We start from the raw sequence: 15,000 nt of genomic DNA on the forward strand, positions 1-15,000 counted from the left end.
TCATGTACTGAGATTGTCGTCACGGCTCACTAAACCTCACTAAGCACACACAATGCTGTTCTCTCTCTCTCTCTCTCTCTCTCTGTGTGTGTGTGTGTGTGTGTGTGTGTGTGTGTGTGTCTCGCAGTGTGTGTGTGTATTGTGGGCAGGAGTACACGGAGAGATGGATTCAGATTAAATGGGCGAATGAAAAGTGTGCATGGGGAAACTGGTCTGGGTATTGATTCAGTGTCTAGACAGAAATATATCAACTATCTAACTGCAGACATCGAGTCAAACCCCCCCAGATACAGACACACACACACACACACCCACACAAACGCATCCCCACGCAAGTACATATACACACATACAGGCATACGCACGCACACACACACCTCCACTGCAGTGCTCTCTCTTCGACCACTTGTACAGTATTTCCCCCATGGTATTTCTGCATACTTCTAACAGAGAAAAAAATCCCCCATTAGTGTATATATATATATGTGTGTGTGTGTGTGTGAATGGACCAGCATGAATGTAGAGCACTATAGAGGGAGAAAGAAAATGACAGAAGAATTTAAACAGAAGAATCCAAAAAAAAGAAGCAAGAGGCATCGAACAAGTAACGCATCCCAAATGACACCCTAATCCCTATGGGCCCTGGTCAAAATTAGTGCACTATTTAGGGCTGGGGTAGCTAACCCTGTTCCTGGAGTGCCGCAGGTACTGCAGGATTGTGTTCCAACTAGACACCACACCTGACCAACTGAGCTAACTGATCAGTTCAGTGATTTGCCTAAATTCAACACACCTGGTCTTCCAGGTCGGTTCAATAAAAAAAAACGAAGTGCCCGCGGCCCCTCCAGGGCCAGGGTTGCCTACCCCTGGTATAGGGAATAAGGTGCCATTTGGGACACAGCCTAGGTGTTTGTGGTATGTATGTACTGTAGAAGGCTCCTTGTTCTTACGTTAAGGAAGCCCACCTGTCCTCCCTGCTGGCCAGAGTCGGGGCAGACAAGTTGGACAAACTCCTTGAGGCTCTCCTGGGGGTGGTAACGGATGGCCGGGTGGGAGAAGTAGGAGCCGGGCTGCTGGATGATGGGCGACGTGGGGAAGTGGAGGCTCGACGGCGTGGCGTGGGGACTCGCTGTGGGCGGAGAGGTGGGGGGGAGGGAGCAAGTTTGTCATGTCAGTCAATAAGAGAGAGAGAGAGAGAGAGAGAGTCTGGTTTGGGAGTAGGCTAGAGAGATGGGAGGATGGAGGGGAGAAGGTGACATCATCTATCACGGTGGGGCGCCATGCACCACAGTTTGTCACACACCATTTAGAATGTCACTTAATACCATACATGTTCCGCACATCAACACACTCACATCCAGACACACCCACATAATCACACCCAGTAATTCCCAAACAAACAAACAAAACGCCAAGGCACAAACACAAGCTGGGCTGTGCGTGTGTGTGTGTGTGTGTGACAGGCCTTTTTGACGTGGTGGTGACAGAGGGCAGGCGGCCCACGGTGCAGATGACAAGACGTCTATGGACCACAATGCCCCTCACTGTCTATCAAAAGGGAGGCGGGCCCTCCATGATTCAACCAAAGGCATACTTTGGCCCGCATTCCTTCACTCTCGCACAAGGGGAAAATGTGGTAACCGTTTACTTGACACTCCTAAACATGATATTTGTCACAAATTGGTATACAGTCATTGTAATTAGGCAATGACACTTAGTGACATTTGTGATGTCCGCTGATGACATTTGACTTTGCACTGTGTCACAACAGAAGTGTCGAGAGCAATGAGTCTGGAGGTGAGTCTGGAGTCTGGAGGTGTTGTGTCACCGATGACACAATTAAACATTTCCATCCTCTTAACTTCCAAATCTGTGTGTGTGTGAGCATGAGTGTGCATGAACACGTGTGTGTGTGTGTGTGTGTGTGTGTGTGTGTGTGTGTGTGTGTGTGTGTGTGTGTGTGTGTGTGTGTGAGACGTTTGCATGTGAGTGAGAGTCGGTGTGAGAGTGAACGCAAGCATGTGTGTTTGTGTGTGTGTGTGAATCCTGCGTGTGTCTGTGAGAGTGTGACCGCATGTAAGGTTTGTGTGTGTGTGTGTTGATCTGCGTGTGTGTGTGAGATTCAATGCAAGTGTGCACGCGGGCTCAATTAATCGACTGGCACAGGTCTGCACCTGTCCTCCACCCGGATCCCGTGGTATAACTGACAGTGCTGTAATGGATCGAGGCTTATTAAGTATTTAATTGTAACCAGCACAATCTAATTAGGCTGCTCTTAATAGAGGTAATATTCAGTTATTGGTTATTAGTATAATGCCTGGCTGGGACGTGCAACGGCGGGGGAGAGAGAGGGGGTCTTTAAGCCTGTGATGTATTACTGCTGGGTCTCTTAATAAGACTCGCTCTCTCTGCCACTCTGCCCATATCAGAGTGAGAGAGAGAGAGAGAGAGAGAGAGAGAGAGAGAGAGAGAGAGAGAGAACGTACAGCAATTACAGAGACAGTAGGATAAAGAGAGATGGTTAACGAAGAAAGAGAGATGGTTAACTAAGAAAGAGAGATGGTAAACTTAGTGCGAGAGAGAGAAAGAAAGAGAGGGAGAGAGAGGGCAGGGGGAGAAGCAGGGATCGTACAGCTATCGGAGAGAGAGAGAGAGAGAGAGAGAGAGAGATGGTAAGCTGATACTACATAAACATTGTTAAAGCCACAGCTCCCTGCTGCATTAATTCACTTAACTTTGCCGTGATTTATGGCTCTGTCAATAGAGGCTGACTGGAAACTGGGGGGACGCTCCCCCTCCGCCATGCCGCTATGTGGCCATTGTGTTTACAGTAATAATAGAATGGACCATGGCTCTCTCTGGGTGCATCCCAAACGGCACCCTATTCCATACTTACAGCCTCAATAGAGTCTGACAGAAAACTGGACCCGGGGCAAATATAGTGCACTACATAGTAGATAGGGTGCCATTTGGGAAGCGGACTCCATGCCCTTCCTCTATCACTTTCCAGCCTAAGAGGCTGAAAGACACAGAACCCCTCCTTTTCTCTTTTTGGCGTGCCCCGTCTTTTCATATTCCTGCCTTTTGTCTGGGGGGCTGGAATGTTGGACTTTTGAAGTGAGGGGTGGGGTCGGCGGGGGTGAGGGGTGGAGAGACCCTCGCTGTGCACTCCCTGGCTGCGCGAGCACACACACACACACACACAGCACACACACACACACACACACACACACACACACACACACACACACACACACACACACACAAACGGACATAATGAGCATGAGCATGTGCATGTGTGTGCACACAGGCGGAAGAGTGGAGTGTCCAGACTCTACAATTGAATTAGCCTTGCTGTGCTGTGTGCTGAGGCAATGCTGCAGAAGCTGCAGGCAGGAGACAGAACCACACTGACCTCACAGAGGCAGACACACCCATTCACAGGCTGACTCAGTCACTCCCTCTCTCTCCCTCTCTCACAGACACACTCTCTGTCCCTGTCATCCTCTTGCTCTCTCACTCTATGCCCTCAGGCACCGCTCTCTTTCAGACACCTCTCTCCTGTCCCATTCCCACCCTCTCTCTACCCCCGACTCCTCTTTCCAGCTCACTGGTCTGAGACCTGTTCTCTGGCTCATGGCAATAGGCCATTGCTGAGCCTCCCCACAGACAGGGCAGTACTGGGTACAGTAACCCAGCAGCGCAAAGAGATCCTTTTATCGCCACAGCCTAATTGACAAAACTTAAGTATTGCCAATTTTAATATTGGCTGCATTCGAGGCAATGGCACTTACAAATGGAGATCCTTCAAACACCCTCAAACAAGGAAAATGTTACTTATCTTCTCATTTTTCCTTGTGGTAAAAAAATGATGTGGGTAAAACGAAGCCCAAACTAAAAGTAAGAATCTCGGAGCATCGTAGCAACTTTCGGTGCAAGGACTCGACGTACCCAGTTGCGGCCCACTTTTTGGAAGCGAATCCCTCTATTTCGTCCCTACCTTTTATATCGGCATCGAACACGTCAACCTCCCTAGAGGAGGGGGTAACCTTGACAATTTATTGTTATAACGCGAGGCTGCCTGGATCTTTCATTTAAAGACCTTTGCTCCATTCGGTCTCAACGTAGACTTTGATCTGAATCCATTCTTGTGATTTTGCCGTTCATTGTAAATGTTTATAGGCCTATGTAGCCAAATGGTATCTATGATCGTACGCTATCCATTCATGCTTTTTATATACAGTACCAGTCAAAGGATTTAGAACACCTTTACTTAATCATTCCAAGGTTTTTCTTTAGTTGACTATTTTCTACATTGTATAATAATAGTGAAGACATTAAAACTATGAAATAACATATGAAATCATGTAGTAATCAAAAAAGTGTGAAACAAATCCAAATGTAAAGTTGAATTCGGAAGTTTACATACACCTTAGCCAAATACATTTAAGCTCAGTTTTCCACAATTCCTGACGTTTAATCCTCGTAAAAATTCCCTGCCTTAGGTCAGTTAGGATCACCACTTTATTTTAAGAATGTGAAATGTCAGAATAATAGTATAGAGAATGATTTATTTCAGCTTTTATTTCTTTCATTACATTCCCAGTGGGTCAGAAGTTTACATACACTCAATTAGTATTTGGTAGCATTGCCATTAAATTGTTTCTGGTAGCCTTCCACAAGCTTCCCACTATAAGTTGGGTGAATTTTGGCCCATTACTCCTGACAGAGATGGTGTAACTGAGTCAGGTTTGTAGGCCTCCTTGCACGCACACACTTTTTCAGTTCTGCCCACATATTTTCTATGGGATTGAGGTCAGGGCTTTGTGTTGGACACTCCAATACCTTGACTTTGTTGTCCTTAAGCCATTTTGCCACAACTTTGGAAGGATGCTTGGTATCATTGTCCATTTGGAAGACCCATTTGCGACCAAGCTTTAACTTCCTGACTGATGTCTTGAGATGTTGCTTCAATATATCCACATAATTCTCCTTCCTCGTGATGCCATCTATTTTGTGAAGTGCACCAGTCCCTCTTGCAGCAAAGCACCACCACAACATGATGCTGCCACCCCCATGCTTCACGGTTGGGATGGTGTTCTTCGGCTTGCAAGGCTCCCCCTTTTTCCTTATAGACCAGAGGACATTTCTCCAAAAAGTAAGATTTTTGTCCCCATGTGCAGCTGCAAACCGTAGTCTTGCATTTTTATTGCGGTTTTGGAGCAGGGCTTCTTCCTTGCTGAGCGGCCTTTCAGGTTATGTCGATATAGGACTCGTTTTACTGTGGATATAGATACTTTTGTACCTGTTTCCTCCAGCATCTTCACAAGGTCCTTTGCAGTTGTTCTTGATTGATTTACACTATTCACACCAAAGTACGTTCATCTCTAGGAGACAGAACGCATCTCCTTCCTGAGCGGTATGACGGCTGCGTGGTCCCATGGTGTATATTCTTGCATACTATTGTTTGAACAGATGAACGTGGTACCTTCAGGCGTTTGGAAATTGCTCCCAAGGATGAACAAGACTTGTGGAGGTCTACAATTGTTTTAAGGTCTTGGCTGATTTATTTTGATTTTCTCATGATGTCAAGCAATGAGGCACTGAGTTTGAAGGTAGGCCTTGAAATACGTCCACAGGTACACCTCCTATTGACTCAAATGATGTCAATTAGCCTATCAGAAGCTTCTAAAGCCATGACATCATTTTCTGGACTTTTCCAAGCTGTTTAAAGGCACAGTCAACTTAGTGTATGTAAACTTCTGACCCACTGGAATTGTGATACAGTGAATTATAAGTGAAAACATCTGTCTGTAAACAATTGTTGGAAAAATGACTTGTGTCATGCACACAGTAGATGTGTTACCCGACTTGCCAAAACTATAGTTTGTTAACAAGAAATGTGTGGAGTGGTTGAAAAAACGAGTTTTAATGACCCCAACCTAAGTGTATGTAAACTTCCGACTTCAACTCTATTTTATATTTGAAATGCTTCAAAGTAGCCACCGTTTGCCTTGATGTCAGCTTTGCACACAGCTTTGCACACAGCTTTGCACACTGGCGGGTCGGGCTTGTAAAATGTGGAAGAGTCACTCTCTAGTTAGCGCCTGACAAGTGTGCTAATAAAACCCCCCGTCACACTTGCAGTCGTACACGCACAGGCACAGACAAACTTGACACGTGCACACGCACACACAACTCAAGGAGGTACTATGTCCCCCATTAGAATCATAATCAATCATTGGTGTTTTTATACCTCCCGCTCGTCACAACGTTAGCTAGCGAGGCAGATTGTCTAAGTAGACTACCATTGACGGGTGTCACTTATGGCTGTGTCCAAAATGCCCTTAAATGGGATCTGGTCAAAAGTAGTGCAGTATGTAGGGAATAGGGTGCAATTTTGGATGCACCCTTAGTCTCTGGATCACCGCCACTTATCATCGCTTACCCCGTCCAGTATATGGCCGTAGAGTCTGAGTGATTGACCGCTGCCTCCCTGGCCACTGACCAGCTCCTGTCCCACTGTGCCGACCGGCTTGGGCCGGTCCAAGAGGGGTCCGCCAATGTCCATTACACAAATGGCCAGCGTCAATTAGGAATCATTATTTATTTCTGGGGGAGACTAAACTTAAGTGTTCGAGAACGATTTCCAATTACTTTAATAGCCTTGCTCACATGTTATGTTCCTCATTTATGCTCTGATGAATATTTTCCAGAGGAGAAGTTGTGAGTAAACTAAGTTTTGCGCCCATGTCCCAGCTTATCAACTAATGAGCCCAAAAAGGCTTTTAGCATGCGGAGGGGGGCTGCTACTCTACCGCTTAAACCCATCTTTGCATTTAGTTCTATTTTGACATCCGGGGGTCACACTACCGATCCTGGGGGACCGCTAGCCTGGTTAAAACCCGACTGAATGCTGTACTCACCATTACCTCGTCAGCGCAACATTCAGTCTGCTTTAAAACGGGTTAGAGGAGCCCTGTCAATACTTCTTGTCATTCCCATCAATCACCTCATATCTGAATTGTCCATACGGAACAAAAATGTTTCGTGAGCTGAAATAAAAGATCCCGGAAATGTTCCATACGCACAAAAAGCTTATTTCTCTCTAATTTTGTGCACACGTCTCTACAGCCCTGTTAGTGAGCATTCGTCCTGTTATGACACTGCTGATTTGAAAAGACTCCACAGGTGGTAAAGGAGAAATTGGGGTAACAGTGTTAAGGCCTGTTAGAGGGGTGGGTGGAGTAACCTGCCACTGCTACAGAGAAGGATGTATTCCTGACAGCAGACACAGCACAGCTCATAACTCCCTGAATAAGCTCCCTCTTCTCTTCTCTCCCTCTCCGGGGTTTATTTGGGCTTCGCCTCGTGAGCGATGCGTCACATTGTGCTGAAGGTGTACTAACGCCACATTGTTGGGACAATGGGGAGGATATCAAATATGTTGAAGCAGCTGATATGCTGCTAGCCTGCTAGTACGCTAACTATGGGCTCTGTAGCCCCGTGCCCCCATCCTCATCCATTCAACTCCGAGGGGACTAGCTGTAGCTTGGAGGGGAGGGCGAGGAGGTAGGGTACAGCATCCCCAGCAGGGTCTCTGAGGGCCTTTCACTGGGGCTCTAAGCGAGGCCTGTTAGCTGTGACTTTAACGCGTCATTATGGAGGAGAGATGAAAGTTGGGGCTGGATGGACAGCAGGTCCTCCCCACACGCGCCCAGTGGGTGGGCCTGTAGCTAATCTGGAGGGGGTCCAGGGGCATTGCCCCCCCCCCGGGTCAAATATGTAAATTATCATGACGTGGGAGGGGAGGGAACAAGACAGGAAGCTGGCTAAGGCTTCAGACAGCTGGCGGGAGATGGAGGGAGGGAAAGAAGGAGAGATGGAGGGAGGGAGAGAAAGAAGGAGAGATGAAGGGAGGGAGAGGAGGAGAGATGGAGGGAGGGAGGGAGGGAGGGAGGGAGGGAGGGAGGGAGGGAGGGAGGGAGGGAGGGAGGGAGGGAGGGGGAGGGAGGGAGGGAGGGAGGGAGGGAGGGAGGGGGAGGGAGGGAGGGGGAGGGAGGGAGGGAGGGAGGGAGGGAGGGAGGGAGGGAGGGAGGGAGGGAGGGAGGGAGGGAGGGAGGGAGCAGCGGGCTCCATTGTGGTCTGGGCCTACATGTGGTGCTGCATGGCCAATAGAAAAGTGCTACGGATTAGTTCCACTTTGCAAATTGAATTGGTTCGGTGGCTTTTTCTTCCCCCACCTACCACTTTGTTCTATTTTACCCCCACTGCCAACTTCTAGTTGAAAAATATATTATACACTGAGCGTACAAACATTAAGAACACCTGTAAACAGTGACCGGTAGCAGGAATATATAAAATACTAGTAATATTCTAGTGGTAATACACTGAGTATACCAAACTCTAAAAACACCTTCCTAATATTGAGTTCCAGAACAGCCTCAATTTGTCAGGGCATGGACTCTACAAGGTGTGGAAAGCGTTTCACAGGGATGCTGAAAAAAAAAAAAGATACAAAAAAAATCCCTCCCTTATTATGACTGAAAAGGGTGGTTTTCACTTGGAGATATATCAACAGGTGGCTGTGTGTGTGTGTGTGTGTGTGTGTGTGTGTGTGTGCGAACCCGTGGGAGGAGGCTGCTGAGGAGAGTGCAGAGGGAGACAACGAAAGAAGACCGTTTTAATAGCCCTTTTGAAGACGAGAAGTCAAGCTAACGAACCGTGCGGCTCGCGAGTCTTTGTTTGCCAAATTGTGGCGCCCTGTGACGACACCTACGTCTTGCGGCTCAACGGGTTCAGCTAACGTTTCAAAAGGAACGTGGGGCGTGAAGAAGGCGCTCCAACTATGATAAATCAATTACAGATGAGATCGGTACAACAGGGCGGTTAAAGTCAACCAAACAGAGACATGACAACCGGCTCGACTTATGATGATGAATGAACCCCACCATTTTGGCCTTTTATGTGAGCGTAGAACACAACATCCTAAATGTGACAGTTATACTACTTACTGACACGAATGAATTCCCCCCAAGCCTCAACCTTTAAGCCCCAGTGGGTTTTAACGTTTTTTTTTATAGGTCAAAATATTTTGGACATCAAGCCTGTAGTAATCCCCCACCACTGCAGATGGAAGACATCAACAAAACAGTGGTGTGTGTGTGTGCTTGTGACGACTACCTTCTCTCAGACAGACAGTGACGACAAGCTAGCTAGCTGCTTGACAACACAAAGAGCTCAAAGTGCTCACTTCACTGTCTATGGATGGTCTTCCTAACGTGTTCCACATTAACCGACGGACACAGTTATCTGCACCGAGCTCAGCAGTGAGCACAAACAAAAGGGGAGACCGTTTGAAAAATAAGAATAAATAAAATGGCGAATTTAAAAAAAGAAAAGCTATACGAACACTATAGGACTACACGTTCCTCAACCCATTTCTCAAACTGCAAGAACACTAGCCTGGACAAAGCAACAGAGTGCAAAACAATGTTTGGATGACCCATATTTTCCCCCTCAAACAAAAAGCATTGCCAGAGCATATGAAAGCATTGCCTCGCTAAAGCAAATACTGCTGGTGGCCAGGACAGGAAACAAAGCTCCCGGATAACCACACTATACTGTAACGCTGTCCCTCAAACGGAACCCGATTCCCTTTAAAGGTCACTACTTGGACCAGAGCCCTATGGCCCTATGCCATTTAGGACCCGTCCTAATACTTGGATAATAGTTCAGAAAGTAGCACTTACAGCTAATGATCTATGACGATTACTCATTTCAATGTTAGTTACTGGTCTCCTGAAACATTCATATCGTATAAACCTGTGTGGTCTACATTTATGGCTATATGGTAATAAGTCATAATATATAAACCAAATATAAACCATATATAAACCAAACCATATATAAACCAAACCATATATAAACCAAACCATATATAAACCAAACCATATATAAACCAAACCAAATATAAACCAAACCATATATAAACCAAACCAAATATAAACCAAACCATATATAAACCAAACCATATATAAACCAAACCAAATATAAACCAAACCATATATAAACCAAACCATATATAAACCAAACCAAATATAAACCAAACCAAATATAAACCAAACCATATATAAACCAAACCATATATAAACCAAACCATATATAAACCAAACCAAATATAAACCAAACCGGCCAAAGGGAAAGCAGCTTGCCTTGGTGAGGTCATCTGTGGATTACACTCACAGTAAAAATATGAACTCGTGTTCTGACATGACCATTCCCAGCTAAACCCACAGCCGGCCATACATGCACGCACAAAAACAGACACACACAAACACGCACGTGCACACGGAACTAATCACCAAGTGTGAAAGGGGGATGGGATCTCGCACTCAAACCCACAAAGCAGAAACTGAACAACAGTGTGTCCCAACTTCCGGTCCTCAAGTATCCCCAACAGCACACATTTTTGTTGAAGCCCCAGACAAAAACACCTGATTCAACCAGTCAAGGGCTTGATGATTAGTTGACAAGTAGAATCAGGTGTGCTTGTCTGGGGCCACAACAAAAATATGTACGGTTGGGGGTCCTCCAGGACCGGTGATGGGAAACACTGCTGTACAACACACTTACAGTAGCAACACTAACACTTAAGTTTGAGCAGAGCCACACACACAGCAGAACCAGCCACAAGGAGCACTCTGCTTTGTCTCTATCTCTCTACAGCCCTTATCTGACAGAGGGGAGTAGGCAGCTATAGGTGGTGAACTAGGGAGAGCCAGGGATGACACGGTTGGGGGTGGGGGGACCTCACCTCTAGGTCCTGTAATGACAGGCCGATGATGGTGTGTGAATGCCGTTCGGGGGGAGGAGGTGGTCTGCGAAGGCACGACAGGGCTGCTGAAACCACACTTCTCTGACTTCTTTAATGTGGTGGGCGATGGCATCCCTGGCAAGAATGATTGATAAGTGACATTTAATAAGGAAAGGGCACGGAGACTCACAGGCTGGGTTCACAGGTGAGAGAGTGTGGAGGAAGGGGGGTTGGCGAGGCATGGGGGCCAGACTAGGGGTTGGGGGAGGAAAGAGGAGTGGTCAGGGCCCAATGTAGCGCAGCATAGGCTACTGTACGAGTGGAGGCCGGTCTTTAAAGGGGAATACAGATAGTTTTGTGCCTTTCGTCGCAATTATTATTTTTTAAGATATTTCCAAAAATCCTCACCTTTGTTGTTTGCAGGGTCCTCAATGTTAATCCATCTAACAATGTTAGGGATTTGATGAAGATACAGAAGCTAAGTTACTGTATAACTTTTGAGAAGCATAGCTCAGAGGCACATACGTGTGCATTGATTGCCATTTTGTAAGGACCTCTTTGCCTATTCAGTTAAAGTTTTTAGAGGAAAGTTTATGAAATTCCAGGAGACAGCACTAATTAGAAAATGTAGATTTTATTTTATTTTTATCGAGTTGAGGTTCGTTGTTAATAAATGAATGATATCATTTCCATACCAGAAAATGGGCCCAAAAATATATAGAACGAATAGACATGCCTTATCCGTGGACTGATGGGGGTTTAGGGTTAAGAGAGAGATGTGGGAATGGTAAAAATAGGGGAAGGAGGAATAGATGGTATAGTAGACAGGTAAGGTCCTAGTGGCAAAGCACACAGCATGGTCACACAGTCCTGTCCAGTGTGTCTGGGGCTTTGCTGGGTTAATGTGAGCAATGGGCTCAGATAGCATTTTCCACAAGAGTTTAAGCCAAAGAGAATAGTCAATAGAGAGACCATGCATGATAATGTTATTTGTATGGTTCATATTCAGTCTCTACTGTAATTGGTTGTGCACCACAGCCAATCAAAGCTCTATCTGACCACACCCCAACCACACTGGATGCTTTCGTTTTACCTTGCCAGATGCACCAATGGAATGGTCTAAATTATGCAAACTCTGTACACCATACAAGGTAAAACTAATGCCCCTGATAAACACTAAATGGCTTTTAAAATATTAGTCTAAGAATAAAGCTTTCTTAATAATTGTAATGCCTCTCATTTTTGTTATGGAAGAATTAAACATTCCTTCCGACATTCCGAAAAGATCATGCACCAAGCAGAGCTGGATTTGGCCTTTTTCTAGCTCGTCTTGAAAGCATTGGAGTTGGGCTCTGAAGTCTCTAGATGGGTCTGTGTCAATGGACAGAGGTCTGTGTGTAAAAAGTGTGTGTGTCAATCTAGCCCTAAATGACAGAGAAGTCTCCATGACTCGCAGACTCCTTTCCCCTTTCAGGCAGTGAGAGAGGAAGATAAAGAAAGAGATGGAAGGACTGACTAGTAATTGCCCTCCGTTGGATAAAGAAGGGTGTTTGGGGAAGGCTGTTTGATCAAACTGAGTTGGAAAGGGAAGGACTTAAGGTAGAAGTAGACCCTAACCATATATATGGTCCAATATATATATATATATATATATATATATATATATATGTTTGTGTTTGATGTGTATACAGTTAGGATTTGAGCCTATGCATTTGGGTTAACGGGTGTGTGTGTGTGTGTATTATATATAGGATCAGTTTGCACAGCCCCCAATCGTAACCTTAGTCATTTGGGGGGTAAATAATATCTGCTCTTGGACCAGTTAGGGGAAACTTCTCTGGGGTGGGGGCAGGTTGGAGGATGGACACACAGTCACAGTTTAGAGAACATCAAGAGGAGAGGGTTGGCTGCTTTCAACACAAAGAGACCAGGTCATACTGACACCATACAAAGTCTCCCAGCGATCAAGAAACAAGAGGGCACACAGACGAACAAACACAGGTCTACAAACCCACATTCAACATACACTTTCACTCAATTAGAAGCTCCACAATGGCTGAGAAGCACACAGCATTCATCCCTCAGATACACACTTGTTCACCATATAAAGACCTATCAATTCAATTGAAACGCAAGTCTTATCAGACATATTGCTGAATGTCTACTTTGATCTCAAACACCTTCTCTAAAGCCACTGGAAGTGCATATATATATATATATATATATATTTGAAGCCCCAGCCTCATAAACAACACGAACAACAGTAACCACAACTTCTAGAGAGAGAGAGCGGCAGTCAAGCATGGGAAAAAACATCTGACGTTTGGGTGGCCACCAAAGACGAGTCGCCCTTTTCAAATCCCGAGGAGGTTTGTGACCAATTGCACCACGCATGGGCCATCAGAACCATAAACACCATGATCCCATGGGCTGTGTGAAGCAGAGAGATGAAAGACAGGGGAGGGGTCAGACCAAACGTTGGCCGTGCTCTTTGAGGGGGAGAACTTTCGGAGAACAATTCTGCCCATTCATTACTGTACCTGGTCCTTTGAAGTGGTGTTAGCGGCGGCGGCTAGCTAGCTAGCTTCAGAGGCCCGCTGGGCTGGTCCCTCTCCAATAGGGTAGCATAGACCAAGCAATAGGAGAGGCTGGAGGGTCTGGAAAGGGCAGGAGGCTCAGACTTGGGCTGGAGTCAACAGGTTGATTTGTGTGCTAATGGCCAGGATCATATTCAAAGGGTTTCTGCTGTAACAGTAAGTTCAGTGTGCAGGCAGCTATTGTAGACTAGAGTCTTCTTCATGTGCTAGGGAATGGGGTCGTTTGCCCAGGAAGCTCAGGGTGCACGTGATTCAAGAAGAGATAGAGATTCATAGAGGTATGCGTGAAGTGAGATAGAGAAGAGGGAAAGAGAGGTAGAGAGGGAGATAGAGAGAATGAATAGGAGAAAGTGGGTATAGGGGCTGAGACTGGGAGGCAAAACATCTGGACTGAGAGAGAGATTGCGTGTGTGTGTGTGTGTGTGTGTGTGTGTGTGTGTGTGTGTGTGTGTGTGTGTGTGTGTGTGTGTGTGTGTGTGTGGGAATGCAACTGTGTGCACTTGCTTGTGTGTTTTCTTGCTTGTGTGTGTGTGTGTGAAGGGCCTGAAGTCTGAGAGTGAGTAATGAACACTTAAAAAGATTCTGTCAGGTGGAATCAGAGCTGGGCTGTACTCAGCACTTTCCCCATTCCGAGGCGTTATTACACATAGAGGGGCCGCTTCTCTCCCTCCGTCTCTCTCCATCCCCCCTCTCTCCTTTGCTCTCTCCTGCCTCTGACAAATTGACAAGCCTGCTGGCTGGCAGGCAGGCGATTCTGTATCGAGCATCCGCCCCCCTCCTCGTCTTTCTCTGCTGTCCATCCGTCTCCCTTGCTTCCGAGGTCTCTTCTCCGGCAAGCATCAATCAGGCCCAAGCTATCCCTGCTTCGCCCCAACTCAGGGTGTGCAAGTGGGCATGCACAGCAGCCAGACAGGCTATAATGGAGAAAGGTCCTTTACCCGAGTGGACAAGCAGGGCAGGTTCAGCCGTGAATACAGACGGCCTTATCAATGCCAAGGACAACAACGTGCAGAGTCATGTCTGCTCCACAACGCCTTCTCTGATAGGTGGAGACATATCAGGAAGCGGGTGTAGGTAATGTTTAAATACAATGAAATGCGATTACGCTCCCGAACTTTAACCTATGAAATATGTGGATTGAGTAAGTCTTCTTCTGGACATGTTAATTGATGAAACAACTTCTTCCTTGAACAATCAGTTGAGACATACAGCTCAGCGCATTGCTTAACCCCCTTCACACACTCCCAAGCAGACAAAATACACACACGCAGAGACGCGCACACACTCCCTCCCTCTGACACTTAGCTATTGAAGCCCCGGCGAGGCGGCCATGTGAGTGACGTGTTCCTGAGACCTGACGTGGGTTACCTGGGAAATGGATGGCAGGCCGTTCCGCGGGATGCACTTTCACGAGCTACGGCTAATTATAACACTGTCCCCACCGTGGTGAAAGGGCCACACACACACCAGACAAGACTTCAGCAGCTTGTTGACGTGTCACACTTGTCCCAACACACACACACGCGCGCGTCTCGGTAACCACAAACAAACCAAAAAAGCAAGCCAACTGGACATCAACAAGAGCCA

The 15,000-nt window shown here is 46.4% G+C and overlaps 1 protein-coding gene across 9 annotated transcripts in view; it reads right to left on the reverse strand.

Moving 5' to 3' along the window:
- nfia (nuclear factor I/A) overlaps nt 1-15,000 on the reverse strand; it is a 182,009-nt gene that overhangs the window by 18,817 nt on the left and 148,192 nt on the right. For 3 of the 9 annotated variants that reach the window (XM_042321987.1, XM_042321991.1, XM_042321990.1), the window contains exons 8-10: nt 10,817-10,951; nt 951-1,129; nt 378-443 (exon numbers count right to left, since the gene is read on the reverse strand). In XM_042321987.1, coding sequence (XP_042177921.1) covers nt 378-443; nt 951-1,129; nt 10,817-10,951 — 380 coding nt within the window. The remainder of the gene's footprint in view (nt 1-377; nt 444-950; nt 1,130-10,816; nt 10,952-15,000) is intronic. The other 6 variants (XM_042321992.1, XM_042321993.1, XM_042321994.1 and 3 more) reach the window with 4 other exon arrangements.

This window comes from Oncorhynchus tshawytscha, linkage group LG05 (assembly GCF_018296145.1).
Source record: "Oncorhynchus tshawytscha isolate Ot180627B linkage group LG05, Otsh_v2.0, whole genome shotgun sequence".
Taxonomy (NCBI): Eukaryota; Metazoa; Chordata; class Actinopteri; order Salmoniformes; family Salmonidae; genus Oncorhynchus; species Oncorhynchus tshawytscha.